General features: G+C 35.6%; 1 protein-coding gene across 1 annotated transcript; it reads right to left on the minus strand.

Annotated features, from left to right (window-relative positions):
- On the minus strand, positions 1–14,813 carry cd36 (CD36 molecule (thrombospondin receptor)). Its single transcript, XM_048157166.1, has 12 exons — positions 14,449–14,813; positions 13,638–13,798; positions 13,015–13,159; positions 11,188–11,334; positions 10,684–10,775; positions 10,527–10,576; positions 10,208–10,277; positions 4,744–4,928; positions 4,532–4,650; positions 4,356–4,429; positions 4,206–4,260; positions 1–507 (listed from the first exon to the last, which is right to left on the minus strand). The coding sequence occupies exons 1-12, from the start codon at positions 14,569–14,571 to the stop codon at positions 322–324; spliced, it is 1,407 nt and encodes a 468-aa protein (XP_048013123.1). The 5' UTR covers positions 14,572–14,813; the 3' UTR covers positions 1–321.
- Positions 14,814–21,697: the final 6,884 nt, after the last annotated feature.

Here is a 21,697-nt window from a genome sequence, read left to right on the forward strand (position 1 = left end):
TTTTACAGTTGTTTGTTTTATTGAAATTGTGCTGACATACAAAACTATTTCATATTTAAATCAACCACAGTATGACTACATAATGGCAGAATATTTGCCCTTGATAACTACTGAAAATATGACTTGATACAATATCAAGCAAATACAGAAAGAAAGAAATTTTTGCTCCGCAAAAAAGCAGAATATAAATTATAGAAATAGAATTGCACTACTCTGAGCTCAAATAACAATTACAATATACACTTACAATTTGTATAAATACATTTTTTGTAATTCCAATTACAAAAAATCAAAGACACAAAGCACCAAGCATCCCTCCCTTTATTTAACAAAAGGATATGCATTTTTCTCCTGTTTCCTGCACACCAACAATGATCCAATCGTACAGCTGACAAATATGATTAAGCCGACCGTTAAAAGTCCGATCTGAAACCCCTCCAGCAGATCCATCCGTGAAATCAGCTCTTTCTTGAACAAGTCGGCCGTCTCATCGTCCAGAACTGCCGTCTAACACAAATAAGAGACACAAATCCTATAGTCAGCAGTGAGGCGACACCTAATCCTGCTCTGATGAGACAAGCAATGACGGTCCAGGGATCAGACATGTGTGAGATTAGCTGTTTATGGACCACAATAATTCTACTGATATATTAGATGTAAGATTTCAGAAATTACTTTGTTTGTCCCAATAAAGTACCTAGTGGAGATAATGGATCTAGAGTGGGCTTATTGTATCTAAATGCTATATTGTAAGGCTGATGTTTGGTTGGGCTCTTTGTCATGTCACGTGTGCACACATTTCCCTTGTGTTCATGCCATGTGCTTTTGTTTTCATTTGTGTTACGTTATCATTGGTTTATTGTTTCATTGCGTTCATGTGTTGCTCATTTGTCTATTTGCTCTATATTGCTCTATATTGCTCAGTCTGTCTATTTATAGCCCTCATTTTGTCATGTGTCTTGATCTAGCTTTGTCATCTTTTAATGCTGTAGTCCACTGCCATGCTTTACCATCAAGTTTATGTTTAACTTATGTTTATTTTCAAGTTATTGCTATGTTTGTACACTTTTTGAATTATGAAATAAACTACATTTGGGCTCAGAAAGCTGACTGAACCTCAATGGAACTGTTATATTATATATTAAACGTTATATATTTGGACCAATCACAACCCACAGCATACAATCACGTTATTTAAATATGATTTTACTGACTTGATAAACATGGATCACTGATTGAACCTAAACACTTTAGTTGGACCTAAATGCTTTAATTCAACCTAGATGTTTTTTTTATGTTTTTATTGATGCCATATACTAGAATATTACAATGATCGATTATATATCATTGTAATATTCTAGTATATGGCATCAATAAAAACACGACACGTGATTGTATATATATATATATATTTGTTTTGAAGTCAGACCATTTCATTTTATGGATGTGAAATTTTCCTATTAATATTAACAAGTATATAAGATATGCTTTATCTTTATCAGTTACAAAGTTGATAATACATAATATACTTTACATAATTGAAGCTCGGCCATAAATCAAGATTCAATTTCCTCTCAAATTGATGTACATAGTAACCTACATCAATCCAGAATATTTATGTTTATACAGAATTTGTACAGAATTATTAGTTTATTATTAGTTATTAGTTATTTTCTGATCATATTTTTTTTCCAAGCACATTTTACCAATTTCAAACCACATTAATCTTAATAACTACTATTAATTTTGTAGTTAATCATTTATAAGTGATATATAATTGTTCATGAAGCCTGGAAATGAAAAACGCCTTATATTCAGGTGTGCATGATTATTAGGCAAGTTTTCTTTTAAAGTCTAAATGAGCCAAAAAAGAGATTTAACTCAGACTGAAAAGTCAAAAATTATTAAATGCACATGAAAAAGATGCAATACTAATGCAGTATTAGAAATTGCAAAGTTAATACTTGACCAATGGACAGCAAAATGCTCATTAGGTCAGCAGGGTCAGACAAAAACAGGTGGAGAAGAAAAGACACATGTTAACTGCAAAATAATCAAGAATTCAACGTGCCATCGAACGTTTTTTTACAAGATGTAATATAAGTCTAAGGTGTCCCCTGAAGTTTCAGCTCAAAATACCCCATAGATTTTTTTTAATAAATTTTTTTAACTGCCTATTTTGGGGCATAATTAGAAATGCGCCGATTCAGGCTGCGGCCCCTTTAATTGCTCGCGCTCTCCGCCCCCTCCCGAGCGCTCGACTCTATCATTGCATAAACAAAGTTCACACAGCTAATATAACCCTCAAAATGGATCTTTACAAGATGTTCGTCATGCATGCTGCATGCATACATCGGATCATGTGAGTATAGTATTTATTTGGATATTTACATTTGATTCTGAATGAGTTTGATAGTGCTCTGTGGCTAAAGCTAACATTACACACTGTTGGAGAGATTTATAAAGAATGAAGTTGTGTTTATGAATTAAACAGACTGCAAGTGTTTAATAATGAAAATAGCGACGGCTCTTGTCTCCGTGAATACAGTAAGAAACGATGGTAACTTTAACCACATTTAACAGTACATTAGCAACATGCTAACGAAACATTTAGAAAGACAGTTTACAAATATCACTAAAAATATCATGTAATCATGGGTCATGTCAGTTATTATCGCTCCATCTGCCATTTTTCACTATTGTTCTTGCTTGCTTACCTAGTCTGATGATTCAGCTGTGCACAGATCTAGACGTTAATACTGGCTGCCCTTGTCTAATGCTTTGAACATGAGCTGGCATATGCAAATATTGGGGGCGTACATATTAATGATCCCGACTGTTACGTAACAGTCGGTGTTATGTTGAGATTCGCCTCTTCTTCAGAGGTCTTTTAAACAAATGAGATTTATATAAGAAGGAGGAAACAATGTTGTTTGAGACTCACTGTATGTCATTTCCATGTACTGAACTCTTGTTATTTAACTATGCCAAGGTAAATCCAATTTCACCTTTCAAACAGTAGTACAAGAGGATGTGGTGCTGGTCCTTCAAGAGTCACTCTCAATTTCCCTGTCTATAAAGTCTATAAAAATCAGTCTTCATGTATTTTACACTTCAACACTTCAGCTTGTGGGGGTCATTTTTTAGGATTCTTTACCTAACCTAAGTCTCTGAGATCCTGACACCTTCACAATGGAGCACTTCTGGAGACTTCAGGTAGGTTGCAGTTCTGGAAAATGGTGGCACTGGAGACTAAAGGGTTCCTGATGGTTTCACACTTAATTCTTTTGCAGTTTTGCAGTCTGACCCTGCTGACCTAATGAGCATTTCACTGCCCAATGGTCAAGTATTAACTTTGCAATTTTTTAGTATTGCATTAGTATTGCATCCTTCTCATGAGCATTTAACCATTTTTGACTTTCCAATCTCTTTTTTGGCACATTTTGCCTGTAAAAGAAAACCTGCCTAATAATTCTGCACACCTGAAATATGACGTGTTTTTCATTTCCAGCCTTCATGAACAATTATATATAACTTATAAATGATTAAATACAAAATTAATAGTAGTTATTAAGATTGATGTGGTTTGGAATTGGTAAAATGTGCTTGAAAAAGAAATATGATCAGAAAATCAACTTATTCAACAAATTATGATTCATCAATAACTTTCGTTCTAAAATTATTCTAAATTTAACAAGAAAAAAAAAGCCCTTATATGGACATGATTTGGGTGTGTTTTATGCAAATTACATATCTTGGGTATGTGGTCACTCATTTAGAATACTCCGAATTCATCAACATTAGAACGAGTTTAAGAACAAATCTGTGTCCGTACGCACGTGTTGTGAATTAGGTGGAAATTTTTGTGAAAAGTTCAAATGTGCGTATAAATATGAATAGTGTACTCAATTATTAGTAAATGAGACCCATTTTTATTAAGAATATTCCTTATTTAGTATTTGTATTACCATTAAATATTTTACTCAATGTCAGCAAATGTGTGTGTGTGTGTGTGTGTGTGTGTGTGTGTGTGTGTGTGTGTGTGTGTGTGTGTGTGTGTGTGTGTGTGTAATAATATTATATATAATAATTAAGATGTCAAATTGACATATTTACTCTGTAATACATGGGAATGCTAAAATTATTATAGGCCCGGTTGCTTTAGTTGGACTTAACTGCTAAATAGGTGCTTCATTAGCACTCACCTCATTCACCCACAAAATAGGGAACATTGTGTAGTCCTTGATTTTGTTCAAAAGTCTATGAGAAAGAAAGACAAGTCATCATGTTAGGCCAGGCATGTATGAATTTAGCAATGCGCACATGCGTTCTTGACACAACGTCTGTTTACATACACAATATCTGCCGATGGGCCGTACAACATGTTGAGCTGAAGCCTTTTTGCAAATCTCAGAGTGAATCCTGTAATCTACAAATGACAAAAGATGCATAACCATTATATTATTATATCCTCAAGCTTCCTCCTTTAAAAAAAAAAATTGTGAAATGCAAAGTGAAATGGGCTCCTCACCGGTTCCACATCCAGAAATATGGAGTGCTCATCAAAATTCGGATTCAGTCCGGTCACTGCCTGGGCGAGATCATTGCTGCCATAGAGGAAGTGGGGTAGAGAGATGAATACTGGGGTTCCTGTGGGGAAATTTATAAATTAAATTGTGAAAAACAAATGCATTCAATAAACTTTAGTCTCAGCTGACTTTATAAGAGGCTCAAAGCACTGACCTCTACAGGGAGTCATGTCAAGAAGACCTGCCATAGTGCAGTTTTTGGTGAACACATCGTTTGTACAGTAGCACTTGTTATCTGGGTTGACCGCTGGAGAGGCCAGAGCCTCAGCAGGCAACATGTACCGATACACATTGATTCCCTTCAGGTCCACAGTTCTCTCATATTCAGCAGATATTGACCTAGAGGACAGGCACAAAATGTGTTGCAAGTGGGCAAGGTGTGCTTCATTACATTAACTATTGATATGTCTACCAACGTTTGACAACCAGAAAGTGTCCAAATACCTTTTGTCTTCATTTTGAACATTTGAATGTTATCATTTGTTTTATAAGTGATATAATACCCTACTGTTCAAAATGGTTGGTAAGATTTTTTAATGTTTTTGAAAAAAAAAACTCTCTTATGCTCACTAAGGCTACATTTAATTGATCAGAAATACAGTAAAACAGCAATATTGTGAAATATTTGTACAAATTTAACGTAATATGTTAAATGTGAATATTAAAATGTAATTTATTCCTGTGATGGCAAAGCTGAATTTTCAGCATCATTACTTCAGAATTCAGTGTCACATGATCCTTCAGAAATCATTCTAATAGGCTGGTGTGTTGCTCAAGAAACATTTCTTATTATTATCAATTTTGAAAACAGTTGTGCTGAACATTTTTGTGGAAACCATGAATATTTTTCAGTATTTATTTATTTATTAATAAAAAGTAAAAACCTTTAAAAAAAAGAAAAAAAAGCACAATTTTTTTTTAAATTTACTGTCACGTTTGATCAATTTAATGCATCCTTGCTGAATAAAAGTATAAATTTTTATTATTTTTTAAAAATTACTGACACCAACCTTTTGAGCAATAGTGTATATGAATTGTTCCCTTTCGAAAGGGAACTCAAGACTACGTTTGACACACTTTGGGGAATGCCTCCTCGTGAACCGGTGTCTGAAAACAAGTATCAAATCACGACTATCCTATTGGGCGGCGACAGCCTATGACGTCATCATTGCGTGACCCGGAAGTATATAAATAGCGACTAGAGAAGCAGTCAGTCCCTGCGTTCCATTCGGAAGGGCTCATCCCTATACCCTAATCCCTTCAAAGGGTTTACCCTCCGGAGTGAGAGCGTCGAAGGGATGAAGGGTGTAGGGGTCAAAAAAACTCTTTTTTTGGAACGCACTTCTGCGTCATCTTAACGTGACAATCAAGAAAGAGTAGATTGTGCAATCTGCGCCCTATATTTATTTATTTTTGGTTTATCGCACCGTATTTGAAACATTTGAATGGACCGATAAAGGGATCTGTAAAGTATTTTTGTTGAAGTACAATGCAATTTTGACCAAAATAATGCACTAAATCTAACTTGTATAAATATTACAATAGTATCGAAAAATACTAGCCTGACGTGGTCATGCTCAATTCTAGTTCGAATATGAGTCTGATACTGCTCCATTGGGCTTTGATTATGGGGGCGTATTTCAACCGATCCAGGAAAGACCTCAATTGGACAGACCTACAACCAATCAGAGCTACAGAGTAAGTGACGTATGTTGAGCAATGCATAGTTGTCAACAGAACTCTTCTTAGCGACCATCGGGGCCAGCTGATAAATCAAACTTTTGCCGAATCCCGTAGGAAGGACGGCAAAGACATCTTTCCCCATCGACAAATGCCTTGATCGCGGTCCTCTGTTCCTCTTTTAAAATTAATGCGCTGTCGATATCTTCTATAACGGACGCGATGGCGGAATCTACACATCTCAGTTCTTCAACAGCCATCATTGTTGTAAACTAATTGACCTTTCGCAAAGACTCGCCCCCCTTAGTTACTGTTGCTTTGTCCGACAAGCCGTGGCGCTGTCACGCCACACAGAGTGGAAAATACATCGCGGAGCAAAGAGGAAACTGACAACACATCGACAGACGAGACAGAGCAGGTTACTTATGATATTAAACAAAGTCCCAGCTTTCAAACTGTGTAGTTATTAAAAAAATTCAAACAATAAAAACCGTTTTGTGGCTCTTTAATGGGTTGTGACCATGATCGTGACAGATTGCTGTAGCGCCTCAGCTCAAGAGGCTCGTGAAACGATCATCTCTTCCTAATAGTCCATTTATAGCATCAAATAAACATGAATGAACATGATAATGAATGTTGTTTCAAACGCGGAAAGACGTCAATATGCACAATTTTTCAAGTTTAACTCCACCGAGGTTAATCTTCTAACTCCTGACTGCTTTGTCGGACAAAATGGCGGATGCTGCGTTCTGATTGGTTAGATCGCTTGTCAATCAAACTCCCCAAGCGCTCTTTGATGACGTGGCTGATTACGTTTCTGGTGATAATCTGTCAATCATCGCCCTGACAATGTGATTGGTCCGAACAGTTTCTGTTCGGGCATAATTACTCCTCTACGGATCGAGTCCAGACCGAACTCCCCGACCTCAAAATGTTGTGGGCGGGGCTAAGTTCGGCTGGCATCCAGGCTAGAAAAATACATTCATTTATAGGTAAAATCAAACTCCGAGCCTCCTGTACCCATTCTGTGACGTCAAACAACTTCCCTGTGCAAAGGATCATGGGGGCCAGAAGTGTCGATCAGTTGTACCCTTCAAAATCCTTCATTCCAAAGGGCCCTTTGAAGTGGTCAGTTGTGAGCACTTCGGTTTGGAATGACCCTTCAATATGGCGGCCATGATTGTTTTCACTCCGAAGTGCCCTTCAGAGGGCGATATATCCCGTTTGGAACGCACCGAGTATCTTTTTCGTTTTCAGGGACTGTTTTGTTTGAAAGCAAGCGTTATCAAACCGGTGTTAAGTTAAGACTAATTATGTTTCAGGAAGTATGTGCATCTGCGTCCCATAGTGTTGAGATCTGATCACACACATAACTTCTAACGTTGGAAACTAGCACTGCCACAGGTTGATGCTCGTGTCATTCTATTTGGACCTCCCTCAGAGCATGACGGCGTGAGTTTGTACTCCTCTTGCTTAAAGAGTAAAAGTGTTTTTACTGAGTAGATTGCCTGGTGAAATGTGTGGATAAAATTAAGCTCAGGTTGAGTTAAACTAGTTAACCTCACTGAATAGTTGGGTTCTAAGATTTGGCTCCCTTAGAGTTTAGACTGCCACTGGCTGACGCCACGTGTCTTTCTGAGGTCGCAGGTCCCGTTTGGACCTACTTCAGAGCATGATGCCATAAGTTTGTACTCCTCTTGCTTAAAGAATAAAAAGTGTTTTTACTGAGTACATTGCCTGTTGGAATGTGTGCTCAGGTTGAGCTAAACTAGTCAACTTCACTGGATAGTTTGGTTCTCAGATTTGGCTCCCTTAGAGCATAGACACTGCCACTAGCTGACGCCCGTGTCATTCTGAAGTCGCAGGTCCTGTTTGGACCTCCTCTAGAGCATGATGGCGTAAGTTGTACTCCTCTTGCTTAAAAAGTAAAAAGTGTTTTTTACGGAGTACACTGTTTTTTGGAATGTGTTGAGGTAGACTGTAATATGTGGGCACTCTACAGTCTTATCTGCTAGTTAAACTCGGTTTCATTCTGAGCTAGTTCCATGTTTGTGGGATCTTGTTTATCAGCAACCAATCTGTTCTAGGTGTGTGGCCTTCACAGGCCGCCCTTTAAGCTTCTGGCGGCGTTGGTATATCGTTCCCCAAAGCATGTCAAACGCAGTGTTGAGTTCCCTTTCAAAAGGGAACGTCTCAGGTTACGTATATAACCATGGTTCCCTGAGAACAGGGAACGAGACACTGCAGGTGCGTTCCATTCGACCGTAAGTGGACTGCGAAATGGACTTCACAGGGTATTTCGCCATCTTAAGTGAGATTCCATTCCGAAGGGAGCGAACGTGTTCAGTTCGAAGGGCACTGCGAACGGCATAGGGAATAAGGGAACACGATACATCACTTCACAGGAAGTAGAGGGGTAAAATCACCCAACTGTCACTGCGAACCGCGTCACCAGACAGAACTACAATGGAGCAGAGCCGTTGAAAGAGTTTTTAACGGCTCTCCGATGGAGGAATTTACGTTTTGAGTATTCATACATTTTGTTATTCTTATACGAATATATAATATATATTTATTTATGTTATATCATAATCTGCGCGACACCGTCGTGACTGTCTTTGATGATGTTTGCAGTGCGTTCCGAATGAGCAATTATTGCCAGCGAAGTCCACTTCAACTGATATACCGTGCTCAGGGAGTAGGGAGCAGTGAACACTGCGTAGGGACCCTGTCGAATGGAACGCAGCTTGCGTTACCTGCCATGCATCGGGGCTGCCTCCTTATATACTTCCAGGTCGCGCAATGATGACATCATATGCTTTTCAGACACCGGTTCACGAGGAGGCGTTCCAAAGCGTGTCAAACGCAGTGTCTCGTTCCCTATCTCAGGGAACCATGGTTACATACATTACCTGAGATGTTTTCTATTTTTTTTATTACATTACATTTTTTAAATGTTTTCATTATATTACATTAATATTTTTGTGAAATATTTTGCTTTGTTTGAAAAGTGTGCAATATATTTTAAAATAAGTTCAATTTTATATTATATATATGTATGTGTGTGTGTGTGTGTGTGTGTGTGTATGTATACACACATACATGTATGCAATAACATTAATACATTTTTAAGTGTGCTGTGTGTGTTAAGTGTCTAAATTCTTTTTTAGCCATTGTATATGCATGAATGAAAACATGAGGAAAAAATATAGACATTTCAAAAGCCTTAACATGTGGTCTCTGTAATACATTTTTAACACTTATCATGTGACTAAATGAAAAAAAGACACTGTCTAGCTTTGATCTCCTGCAGTTATAGCTTTCTAGTCACAGATGACGTATTATGATGAAAGTGAAGGAATGTTGGCACTGCTAGAATCTTTTCTGACATCTCTGACCCTGCAGAAGAGAAGGAGTGGCCTGACCTCTGGTGGTAATGACAAAGAAAAGAGTGGACACATGAAACCTTCACTTGGATTTGTTATATCTTATCAAACTAATCGGACACGAAGAGATGAAAGTCCATGAACCCTCATGGAGTAAACGGGACTTTAATCAATAGATTATCAGAACATTGCTGATGCATATCAAAATAGCATATAGTAGTCTCATAAAGTATGTGGACACCAGTGTCACTTATGTTTGCATGTATAAATGTCATACAGTACACCATGTCAAACTAAATGGTGTTTATTGTAAAGAATGCTAGCATAAGCACAGTTTTTAAGCAAAACATTTCACAAAACAAAGTTTTGTGTTAAATGACAAATTGAAAAATTGATCTTGCCAGCTAGTAAAGTTAGTTCTGAGAGAGAATTTAAGTAAGTTTTGAAAAAAGATTTAGAATCAGCTGTTTGCAGATGCTTTGATTTCATATTTTGTTCTATAAAGCAATGACATTTTTGCTTTTTCTACTGATTAACAGGGAATGAACTAACCTGCAGATATCAGAAGAAAAGAAGAATAGAGGTTCTTTCTTGTCCAGGAACGGGTGGAAGGAGGAACCATCTGTTGACATATAAATACAACAGTAACAATTGAATAATGTGTGCAATATTACAGTTGTAAAGGAAATCTTAGAACAAATGGTGACTTGCAGAAGTGCCTTTAATTAGATGATAAACAGATGCAAATCTATGGACACAACTATCACAGTTTTAGGTCAACAGCTTTGGGACATACCACATATTTGCATGTCAATAGTAACATAATTACAATTATTTCGATATTAATGAAATATATTGGAGGTAAACTTGCCTGTTCCATTTATCTTGTTGCAATAAGGGTCATTCCAGTAACTCAGTGATCTGTACAACAGTTTTTCTGTTAGTCTGAGTTTTACTACATGCATGTTTTATTTACATGTAAATGTTGCACGTTGCATGTATTTTTCATGCTAATGTAACATACTTACGTTTCTCCCTGCCAGCGTTCAATCGTGGCTACCTTTTTGATGTCATCTTTGCCTGTGAACACAGTGTATGGTCCATCGGTGGTGTCATTGTACTAAAAGAATAAACAGAGATATTTTCTCTTTGAATATTAAAGCATAAATATGGGGCAGTACAAACTGGGAGCATTTCTTAGTCTCCGATTTAAAAACCTTCAGAATTAAAAGAAATTTAAATTTTCTGGCTTTTTCATGCATCATATTTTGTCAAACCATTTCTTGGGGCCTTTAAGTATTCTTACATCGGACATTCTTAGTCTTTGTATTCTTAAATACATATTTGCTTGTATCATTTACTTATATAATTGCATGTGTTTCATTTTAGGTCACGTCCAAATTTGCAAATGATTTTGCACACTCATAATAAAACTTGTGTAAACTTGCATTGTTCTGTGTATACTTATGTATACTTCAATCAATGGGGCTATAAGGGTGATTTATTAGCAAGTGAAATGTTGTCATCCTTACTGGATAGAAAACTCCTATCATGCTGCTCAGCATTGGGTCTCTGTAGCCCCACAACAACTCCTTAACAGTCCTGTTCTGGAAGAGGTTGGCATTGGAGCTTTGGATAAACAAATTTGCCAATTTATGATCAATTAAGCCATAGAAACCCTGGAAGAGAAGAAAATATTGATTGATCACAGCACAAGTATGGAACCATAATAAAACTTTCTGAATTCAGTCAACAACATTTGCATTTATAACCTGTAAATGCCTACATTTTTATCTGATCGAACATCACCTGTAATTATGAATATAAGCTACAACAATGAATATGAAATGATTATACAACTGTGTTGGTTATGCATTAACATGCAGACTCAAGTGCTGAGCTGCCTTTGGACATAATCTGGCATTTTATCTTTCGATCTGACAAACTTTGACTTGTTTTAGAACTGGACTTGAGGTCTGGACTCAGATGTGGCAATTCATGTGTGAAAATGATTCTTCATGCACCCTCCCAACAATTCTTTCACAGTTTGAGCCTGATTAATCTTGACATTGTCATCCTGGAATATAGTCATGATGTGTCTTCCTACATGGTTGTTTAAGAAATGAAAAGCTACACACTCCATCTTTAAGGGTTGAAAGAACCGTTGCCAAACATAAAACATGCAAGAAACATAATAATCACTGTAATAATGATCCAATCATAGATTCCTAAGCATTTGCCTATTCAAACCCAAGGCAGGGCAGGGCCGTGTATGTTACAGCTTAAATTGTTCATTTTAATTGTTAACTATAATTTTAAATTGTAATAATATTTGACAATATTACTGTTAATATATTTAATATTAATATTACTAATATAATATAATATTAAAATAATAATAGTAATATGAAATATTATTACAGTTTTAAAATAATGTTTTTCTATTTAAAATATATTTAAAAATGTAATTTATTGCTGCGATGGCAAAGCTGTATTTTCAACTTCACTACTCCAGTCTTCAGTGTCACATGATCCTTCAGAAATCATTCTAATATGCTGATTTAATGCTCAAGGAACATTTCTTATTATTATCAATAAACAGCTGTGCTACATTGTGTACATTTTTGTTAGGATTCATTGATGAATAGAAACTTCAAAAGAACAGAAAAGAAAATGTCTTTACTGTCACTTTTGATCATTTGATCATCAATCTTCTGAACAGAAGGAAATGCCACTGTTCAAAAGTTTGGGGTCGGATAGCTTTTTGATCCCACTTTATTTATTTTATTATGTCCAAACATTTAAATTAATCATTTGATACAATGCACTTATTATGTACATACATGTTTTACATTGTACTTATATAATTATAATTACCTGCATGTAATTACATCTGTAATTAATTTCTGTAATTACATCTATATTACACTTCCCTTACCCCTTAAACATACCCAAACCGGCCCCTAACCTAACCCGCATCCCACCTCAACAGCAACAAAAGTGCTTTGCCATACATCAGCACAATAACATTGTACATATTTTTTGATGTGTGTATAGTAAAGACACCAAATATAAAGTGTGACCAGTTTCTTAATGCTCACCAAGACTGCATTCATTTGCTCAAAAATACAGTAAAAACAGTAACATTTTAAAATATTATTCAAATCGAAATAACAGTTAATACTTTAAAATGTAAATTATTCCTGTGATGGCAAAGCTGAATTTTCAGCAGCCATTAATCCAGTCTTGAAGATTACTCATCACATTAACTCGGCATGGAGAACGAGGGAGGAAAAGAGACAAGGAGGAAGACAGAAGGGCAGAGACGGATGGCAAGAGATGGTTGTTGAAATACATACTGCTACAGCCAGGTTGAGTGATGTGAATATGTCTTCCTCTGTTCCTACTGACAAGCCAGGCTCAAAGATGGCTCCCGCCGGAAGCACAAAGGACACAGTGAAGTTATCATTGAAGGTGATATTTGTTTTGGGGAGAAAACGTGTCCTGAAAGACAACAGAGAGGATGAGAGCATGCATATCAGACCATTAGGAAATACATTATGACCATTTAGTGGCTAAAAGTGGAAGGTTACGTGGTGTTTTACTGGTCATATTTCTATGAAGCAGCGTAATGCTATATTTTAAGAATATGTAACATCAGATAACATTTTTTTTTTTTAAAAAGACTTGTATCCTTGGTAATTAAGCCAATTGATGCCCCTAAAATGTATATGTGTGTATGTAAAAGTATATTAATCTAACTTATAAACAACGTTTAAATGCTAACAGCATGACGAAAGCTTGAAGTGCATTATGTTGATATAAGAAGTAGGCACAAATAGTCTATACTATAGGCAAAACTACTAATGCATTGAGATGCTAGATCAAGAGATAGTGATCTAGTCAATTGAATTTTAAAGATCAAGAGGTGAATTTGCTGGAAAATAAGATTGATGTCTATCTTTATGGCGACAGATCTTACCTGTACGTGTACGGTCCTTTCTGCACCAGCACAGGTTTGGCCCCTTGACTTACAACCTCGTCAGGGTTCTGAACGTTAAACAGCCAGAACTGCCTGTATATTGCTGTGTCAACAGACGTCCAGGTGTCAAATGCTAAAGTCCCGCTTTCCAACACCGTTTCCTTTAGAGACACAAAACATTCTTGGTATTTGATACTCTTTTATACCTTTTTATTCTTGTATACAAGGGAGACTGGGGCAAGTTGTCACAATCAAATGAATTTTTGTCAACATGGGTTTATTTTCAGTCAATCTCTGTATAGGCACACACCTTAAAATCTTGGCTATAATAATGCTATTGAACATTTCCAATGTTTTTGGCTCAGAAGAAAAATACAGCTCATTTAACACAGACAGTCACTGACCTTGACTTTATGAGGCAAGACAAGAACCGGCTGTTTAAATACCTTTAATATGAAATACCAACATACACGACATATATTTATTTAAAATGTATTAGACGTCATTTTAATGGCTTTTCAGCTCAATTTAAACATTAAGACAGTTCATGAAAGAGCAGAAGAAAATGTGAAATGTTAACTTAAATTCTAATCAATAAATTGCACATGCCCCAACATTCTGTCCTTGACCCATAAACCCCATTTTATTTAATCTCATATATCATTAATTACGTTGCACCCTGCATTGGCGATTCCTAAATTATTCAGAATATTTCTCCACAGCAACTTCATCATGACATGTACAGCTGTCTGTCTGGAGTATCTGCAAACGCATGTGCGCCGAATATTGATAAGAAAAGACGACGGCTTACCTTGTTCACGGTGTTTTCAATAAACATGTTGCCCACAGGGATGAGAATCCCGCCCAGCACGGCGATCAGGGCGCCCAGCACGGCCCCTGTGATGAGCGCGCATTTCTGATCACAGCAGGTCATGATGGCGAGCAGCAGCCTGGACCAACACTGACCGGTGGCGCGTCAGGTGCGAGCATTAGGTCGTCCTGGGAATTATGTAAGTTCCTAAGTTCCAGAGATCGAAGGTTGTAGAGGAGGAGATTGAGGATTTGGTTGCCGTTTATCACACCCGGAGACCCGAAAGACGTTATCTCAGCGCGATAACGCACTGCTGGGCGGGGAGCGGGCGCGTAACACACGGCATTCAGAGGCCAATGTCACTGTCAGACGAGAGCCGAGACTCAAAAGTGAAATATCTACACTTCAAAAACATTTAGATGACTTGGAAAATTCAGAATCAGATTCAGAAAAGAAAAAAAGTAAAAGAAAAGAAAAGAAAAAAAATCTGTTATAGAATGAAATCTAATAGAATAACATGTAGGCTAATAGAATTTAACATTAATAACTTTTAATTTCAGTTTTATTTTTTATTAAATTTAGATTTAAATTCACTTTTGAACATAATGTACAACACAAACAGAATTTACTTACAACTGAAAGGAACAGAATATAATAGATGTTAACAGAAAAGAATATTGCATTTCAGACAGCCGTGTATAAAATTTATATTTAAAATTTAACAGACGAATATAGAATGGAATAGAATTTCAGATGATTGCACGATTCTGATTGGTCAATTGGTCAATATGGACCGCCATATATAAAAATATCATTTAGAATAGAATAGAATGCATTTCGGACAGCGATGTATAAAAATAATAATATATTTAGAATTTAATATTAGAATAGAATAGAATAGAATTTCAGTTCTGAATTCTTGATTCTGATTGGTCAATCGGAACATTATATATATATATATATATATATATATATATATATATATATATATATATATATATATATATATATATATATATATATAAATAAATTTATAGAACTGAATAGAATAGGATATCAGGCCACTGACTGAAAGCCCCAATTGACCAATCAGAATCAAGCATTCCAGACAGCAAAAAAAAAAAAAGTCAGAACATATTTAAATTATAATAGAATTGGTAAGGAAAAAAAGAAAAAATGCATTGTGCAATTTGATAAACTTGTTGTCAGATGAATATAATTTCCTTACATTTAAAAATGACAGCATTTTCCCAAGCAGCTGCGGAAGTAAAAACATATAGACTAGCTGACATAACAAATAGCAGACCAATAAAAAGTTCAAGGATAGTTTTTATTAGTTATTGCTGCTGTGCATTAGAGGAATATCTTTACATACTTCCCCTCTCACGTGTGTGCTGTAGGCTATGTGTTATATTTCAGCGTTATCTCTGAGTATAAGTAATGTCACCATGTGAAGTTTTAGCTTCTACTGTCCTCTAGTGTTCATTGGTCTCTCGAGTTGTCCATACTGCAGACTGTAGTGTGATTATGTACCGGACTCTGCTGTCGGAGTGGATTAAGACACAAGTATTATATTTGTGTTTACGTGTGGGGTTCATGGGTCATTTTAGGGAACACGCGTTGCAAAATGTGTTGTAAAATGTAGGCTATTGCTTGACTGTACTGCGAGTTGCTTTGGAGAAAAGAAATGTAAATATCTCCTCTATTATGAAAATGTGCAAAATAAATTTATATGAAGTTCTCGAACACATTTCACACGAGCTTCATGCGACTATGTTTAAATAAAGGTCTCCCAAAAAGGAAAATTCTGTCATTAATTACCTCATGTCGTTCCACACCCGGAACACAAAATTAAGAAATTGTTGATGAAATCCGATGGCTCAGTGAAGCCTATATTGAGAGCAAAGCCATTGAAACTGCCAAGATCCATAAAGGTAGGCTATTAAAAACATATTTGAAACAGTTCATGTGAGTTCAGTGGTTCTATCTTAATATTATAAAGTGACAAGAATACTTTTTGTGCGCCAAAAATACCAAAATAACGACTTTTCAACAATGTCAATGGGCCGATTTCAAAACTCTGCTTCGTGAAGCTTCTGAGCTTTATGAATCTTTTTTTTTTCGAATGAGTGATTCGGATCTCCTATCAAACGGCTAAACTGCTGAAATCATGTGACTTTGGCGCTCCGATTCACTGATTCGATTTGTAAAGTTCTGAAGCAGTGTTTTGAAATCGGCCCATATAGATATTGTTAAAAAAAAAAAAAGTTATTTTGTTTTTTTGGCACACAGAAGTATTCTTATCGTTTTATAATATTAAGATAGAACCACTGAACTCACATGAACTGTTTCAAAATGTTTTTAATACCTTTATGGACCTTGAAAGTTTCAATGGCCTCACTGAGTCATTGGATTTCATCAATAATATCTTAATTTGTGTTCCGAAGATGAACGAGGGTGTGGAACGACATGAGCGTGAGTAATAAATTACATTTTTTGGGTGAACTAACTCTTTAAGGAGTCGTATCAATGCAAGTTTGCATCTATTTGGGCACTAGAGGGCAGTGTTCAATTATTTATGTCAACTTAGCGGTTACAAATAAGCTGTACAAAATGTAGCGTGAATTTTCCTAGCTAAAGTTGCTGTAAAACGGTATCCTATAATTTGACGTCACAGTGAACAGGAGAAGGAAATTGTTGTAATTTATAGAAATGTCCTATATAATCACAATGATTGCAGTTAAGTAATGTTTTAGTGAAGTAATCTTTTTATATATGTGGGCCTAGTATCGGTAAATAGTCCACCGTACTTCTATTGCTGGCATTTAATAAATAATGCATTTACATTTCTGTTTGTTTTGTTGTCACCAAGTAATTTTTTTTATTTTCAGAGGTTTCTTTGCCTAATGCTGAGTGTGCATAAGAATAATATCATATTTTACCTATGTATGAAACACCATGAATATATTTATGTATATTTTCTAGTAGACATTAATGCAACATTAATGCATCAGCTAAAATGAACTAGCCTTTCAACTAGGAATATTTTTAAAGCACATTAATCTTTGTTAATGTTAGTAACAAAATAAAAATACAATTCTTCATTGTTTCTTCATGTTTGTTCACAGTGGATTTACAGATACGACATTTGATTTTTAAAAATGATAGCTCATGTTAACTATTGTAGTTAGCTTTTGTAAGGTGTTACCATATTGTTGTACTATAATATAAAACAGTCACTATATCGTGTCGATTACAAATTATGATAGACTTTATGATAGATACATTTTGGAATAAAACCTTGTGAATTCTTTAAATTGTGGTGTGTTTTTCTAAAGCATATTCTGGCACCAGTTGACACCAGTTTGAAGTTAGTATAACTAATAAACAATCTAGATATCAAATTATTGTTGTTAAGTTCCAAAGTATTGACAGTTATTGTTTTATTATCACTGGCTCACGTCCTAGCCTAACTGTAGATCTGAAGCAGACAGTCAAATACTTTGCATACAAGCTATAAAACCCTCATGACATGTAAATGTGTGGTTATAGTAGTGTAACCCTCTGAGATCCAATGCAAATACTCACTCAAAGCAGATGTGTTTCCCAGACAGCTCGAAGCAACTGTAAGGTCTGAGGTCATTGTCTAATTTATCTGCTTTAACCTCACAGCCATGCTCGCATATTAAAAGGCTGAGTCTCGGCCAAGGAGTGCTAGTGTAATGATTTTTCAAGCTCTTTCTGCAAGCTACACAGGATTTTCAGCAGTATTGATGTCACAGTGAGGAACGTCACAGTTCATTTGACCTTGGAACACATGGTCCAGTGTGACACTGGCATCTGTGATGGGTCTAGGACAAATGCATAAACCTGAGAAAACACAATTGGGATGCGGAGATGACAAAATAGAGCAGAACAGTGGTGCATTTCCTGAAACCATCTGTGGTCACAAGTTCGCCATTACAAACATAATTCAACGGAACTTGCCATCTTAGTTGGCAAACGATGCTTTTGGGAAATGCACCAGTATCCAGTAAACAAATAGGCATAGGCAATATGCAAAAAAATGTAACGTGCAGTTGATACCATGAGGAGCTTATTTCTATTAAAAAAAAAATGATTCAGTTAAACTTAAACCAAGTTAATTTAATAATTTCTAGGTTTCAAACCATTATTTGACAAGATATTTTTACAGTGTAGGACATCTATTTATCCATCCAAGACCTTGATAAAGAATTGAATGTATATTTTGTTAATCTATATATAATGTATTTTTTTGTATAGTTAATATATTTGATTACTATATTACTGTACTGTGAAATATCTATTATATTAGATAACAGCCGCTTCATGGGGATGCCATTTACACAAAGTGAAAATAGCATATTTTCTTTGCACTAAGTGTAAATAGTTGTTAGATGCTATTTGTACTGTAAAAACTACAATACATTGAGGTGCAATAGCGCAAATCTACTTGTTCCTATCCCTAAAGTTCCCCCCCATAAATAGCCTCTTGGTGTAAATAGACCTCCGAATTAAATGCTTTTAGAGTAAAAAATTAAGTCAAAAATATAATTTAATATGATTAAATGATTACATGACTTAAATTACTGAATAGGTAAATTTACAAATCTATTTGTGCTATTGCACCTCAATGTATTGTAGTATATTATAAAACAGTATGCAATAATAACAACATATTCAATGTATATAATTATATTTATTAAAACTATAAATGGATGCTGCCTTATTGGGACATTACTTGTTCCTATATCCCTAAAGACCCCCCCGTAAATAGCCTCTTAAATAGACGCTCCGAATTAAATGCTTTTAGAGTCAAAAATTAAAGTCAAAAATATAATTTAATATGATTACATGACTGATTACATGACTTAAATTACTGATTAGGTTATACCAACAAAAGATCAGATCTAGTAGAAAAAACTTCTTACAACAGCAGATACCAATACCCACATTTTTTCAATAAGCAACTTAATTTTATTATTTGGTTGGACTACAGCAAACATCATAGAAAACAAATTTCTTATAGGCTATATGCCCTATTCAAAAAAACAAACAAACAAACAAACAAACAAACTAACTAACTAACTAACTAACAAAAAACTCAGTCCTACTAGAAACTTGAAGAATATGCACTTTCAAAATAAATAATCTAAAAATTATTTATTTATTTTTGAGTGTTTAGTATTAAAAACAGCTATTACAATTTTTTTTAAAAAGTTACATTATAAAAAAACTAAATAAATATTTGTTTTATTATTGTATTTTGCTTAGGTTTACTTGCCATTCTAATAACTTACAGCTTCAAATCAGTGTACTGTATGCAGATACTTTTACAAAAGAGAAGGTATGTTTTAATGTGTTAGCTCAAAGAGGCCTAAGGGGTTTTGTGACTCAGTCCCATTCACCTTCTTCCCAGCATGCACTGGAGCATGAATAATTAATATGGCTGCATTGTTTGACCATTTGCTGCTTTTATTTACACTATTGTTGTTTCATTGATTTAGTTGCCATGTTGAGTTTATGTTACCTTTGTCAGTTTGTTGATTGTGCCACCCTTGTATTCTATGCAGCAAATCTTAAGGTCTGATTATGGCAGTTTTAAGTATACAGTTATTGTTTGTTTGCTTTTTAATGAGTGTTTATGTAAAGTTAGTATTTTCACCTTGTAAAGGCTGCCATATGAAATCAGATATTAGATCAGAAAATCTAATATTCTGAAATGGAATAGTTAGTTACCGTTTTATAACAGCAATAAACCTCGTGAAGCTGTGGTTTACAGTGAATTTATAACAGCTAAAGGGGTTTTAGGCACTCTGCTCCGCGTCAGCTTTCTTGGGGCTTATTGCTTTATTTTATGAAGCGACACGAGTGCTTTGTTTGTGCAAAAAAAAAATAATTTGCCACTTTACTTACAAAAATATAGATCTGCAACGTGCGTTCACGAGAGCTTCACAACGCATGTGTGTTGTGTTCAGACTTGCGCGTCAATACAAAACCTCTCAGATTTCATCAAAAAATCTTAATCGGTGTTCTGAAGATGAACGAAGGTCCTCTTGTGGAACGGCATGAGGGTGAGTAATAAATGAGAGAATTTTAATTTTTGGGTGAACTAACCCTTTAAGGAATTCACAAGTTTTTTTAAGACAATTTTTTTTTTTTTTTTGCATAAAAACATAACATGAAGCACATAATACTGAATTTAAACCATGTTCAGTTTGTCTAGAAACAATTTAAAGAATCTTCTATTACTTTATTCTAATTCTTTATTCTTGTATCTAAATTAATAATTATGGCCGGTTTTAAGTCACGGCAGCTTAACATTTTAAGTTCAGCCAAGATATTTACTTAAAGGGTTAGTTCACCCAAAAATGAAAATAATGTCATTTATTACTCACCCTCATGCCGTTCCACACCTGTAAGACCTTCGTTCATCTTCGGAACACAAATTAAGATATTTTTGTTGAAATCCGATGACTCAGTGAGGCCTTCATAGCCAGCAATGACATTTCCTCTTTCAAGATTCATTAATGTACTAAAAACATATTTAAATCAGTTCATGTGAGTACAGTGGTTCAATATTAATATTATAAAGCGACGAGAATACTTTTGGTGTGCCAAAAAAACAAAATAACGACTTATATAGTGATGACCGATTTCAAAACACTGCTTCATGAAGCTTCGGAGCGCCAAAGTCACGTGATTTCAGCAGTTTGGCGGTTTGAAACGCGATCCGAATCATGATTCGATACGCTGATTCATTATGCTCCGAAGCTTCATGAAGCAGTGTTTGGAAATGCAGTGTTTGCTGGCTATGCAGGCCTCACAGAGCCATCGGATTTCAACAAAAATATCTCAATTTGTGTTCCGAAGATGAACGAAGGTCTTACGGGTGTGGAACGGCATGAGGGGAGTAATAAATTACATAATTTTAATTTTTGGGTGAACTAACCCTTTAAGTAAATAAATAAAAGTGTATTTAACTTGTGTATAACTAATTTTTACATTGTAAAAGGAGGATAAACCCATGCATAAAAATTAATTTAATGTCTCCAGTCTGTTTGAACGTGCACACAGACGGGCCACGTCGCCCTGACGGGAAAAGCAAAGCAGCGGCTCATTGACATCAAGAGATGACACTTCCAGCGCCTCGCCCTGCATCATTCATGTCCTGTTGATGCTGAGGCAGAGCGGAGCGCGCGTCCCTTCACTCACGTGAACGCGCTTG

This window comes from Megalobrama amblycephala, linkage group LG14, assembly GCF_018812025.1.
Source record: "Megalobrama amblycephala isolate DHTTF-2021 linkage group LG14, ASM1881202v1, whole genome shotgun sequence".
NCBI lineage: Eukaryota > Metazoa > Chordata > Actinopteri > Cypriniformes > Xenocyprididae > Megalobrama > Megalobrama amblycephala.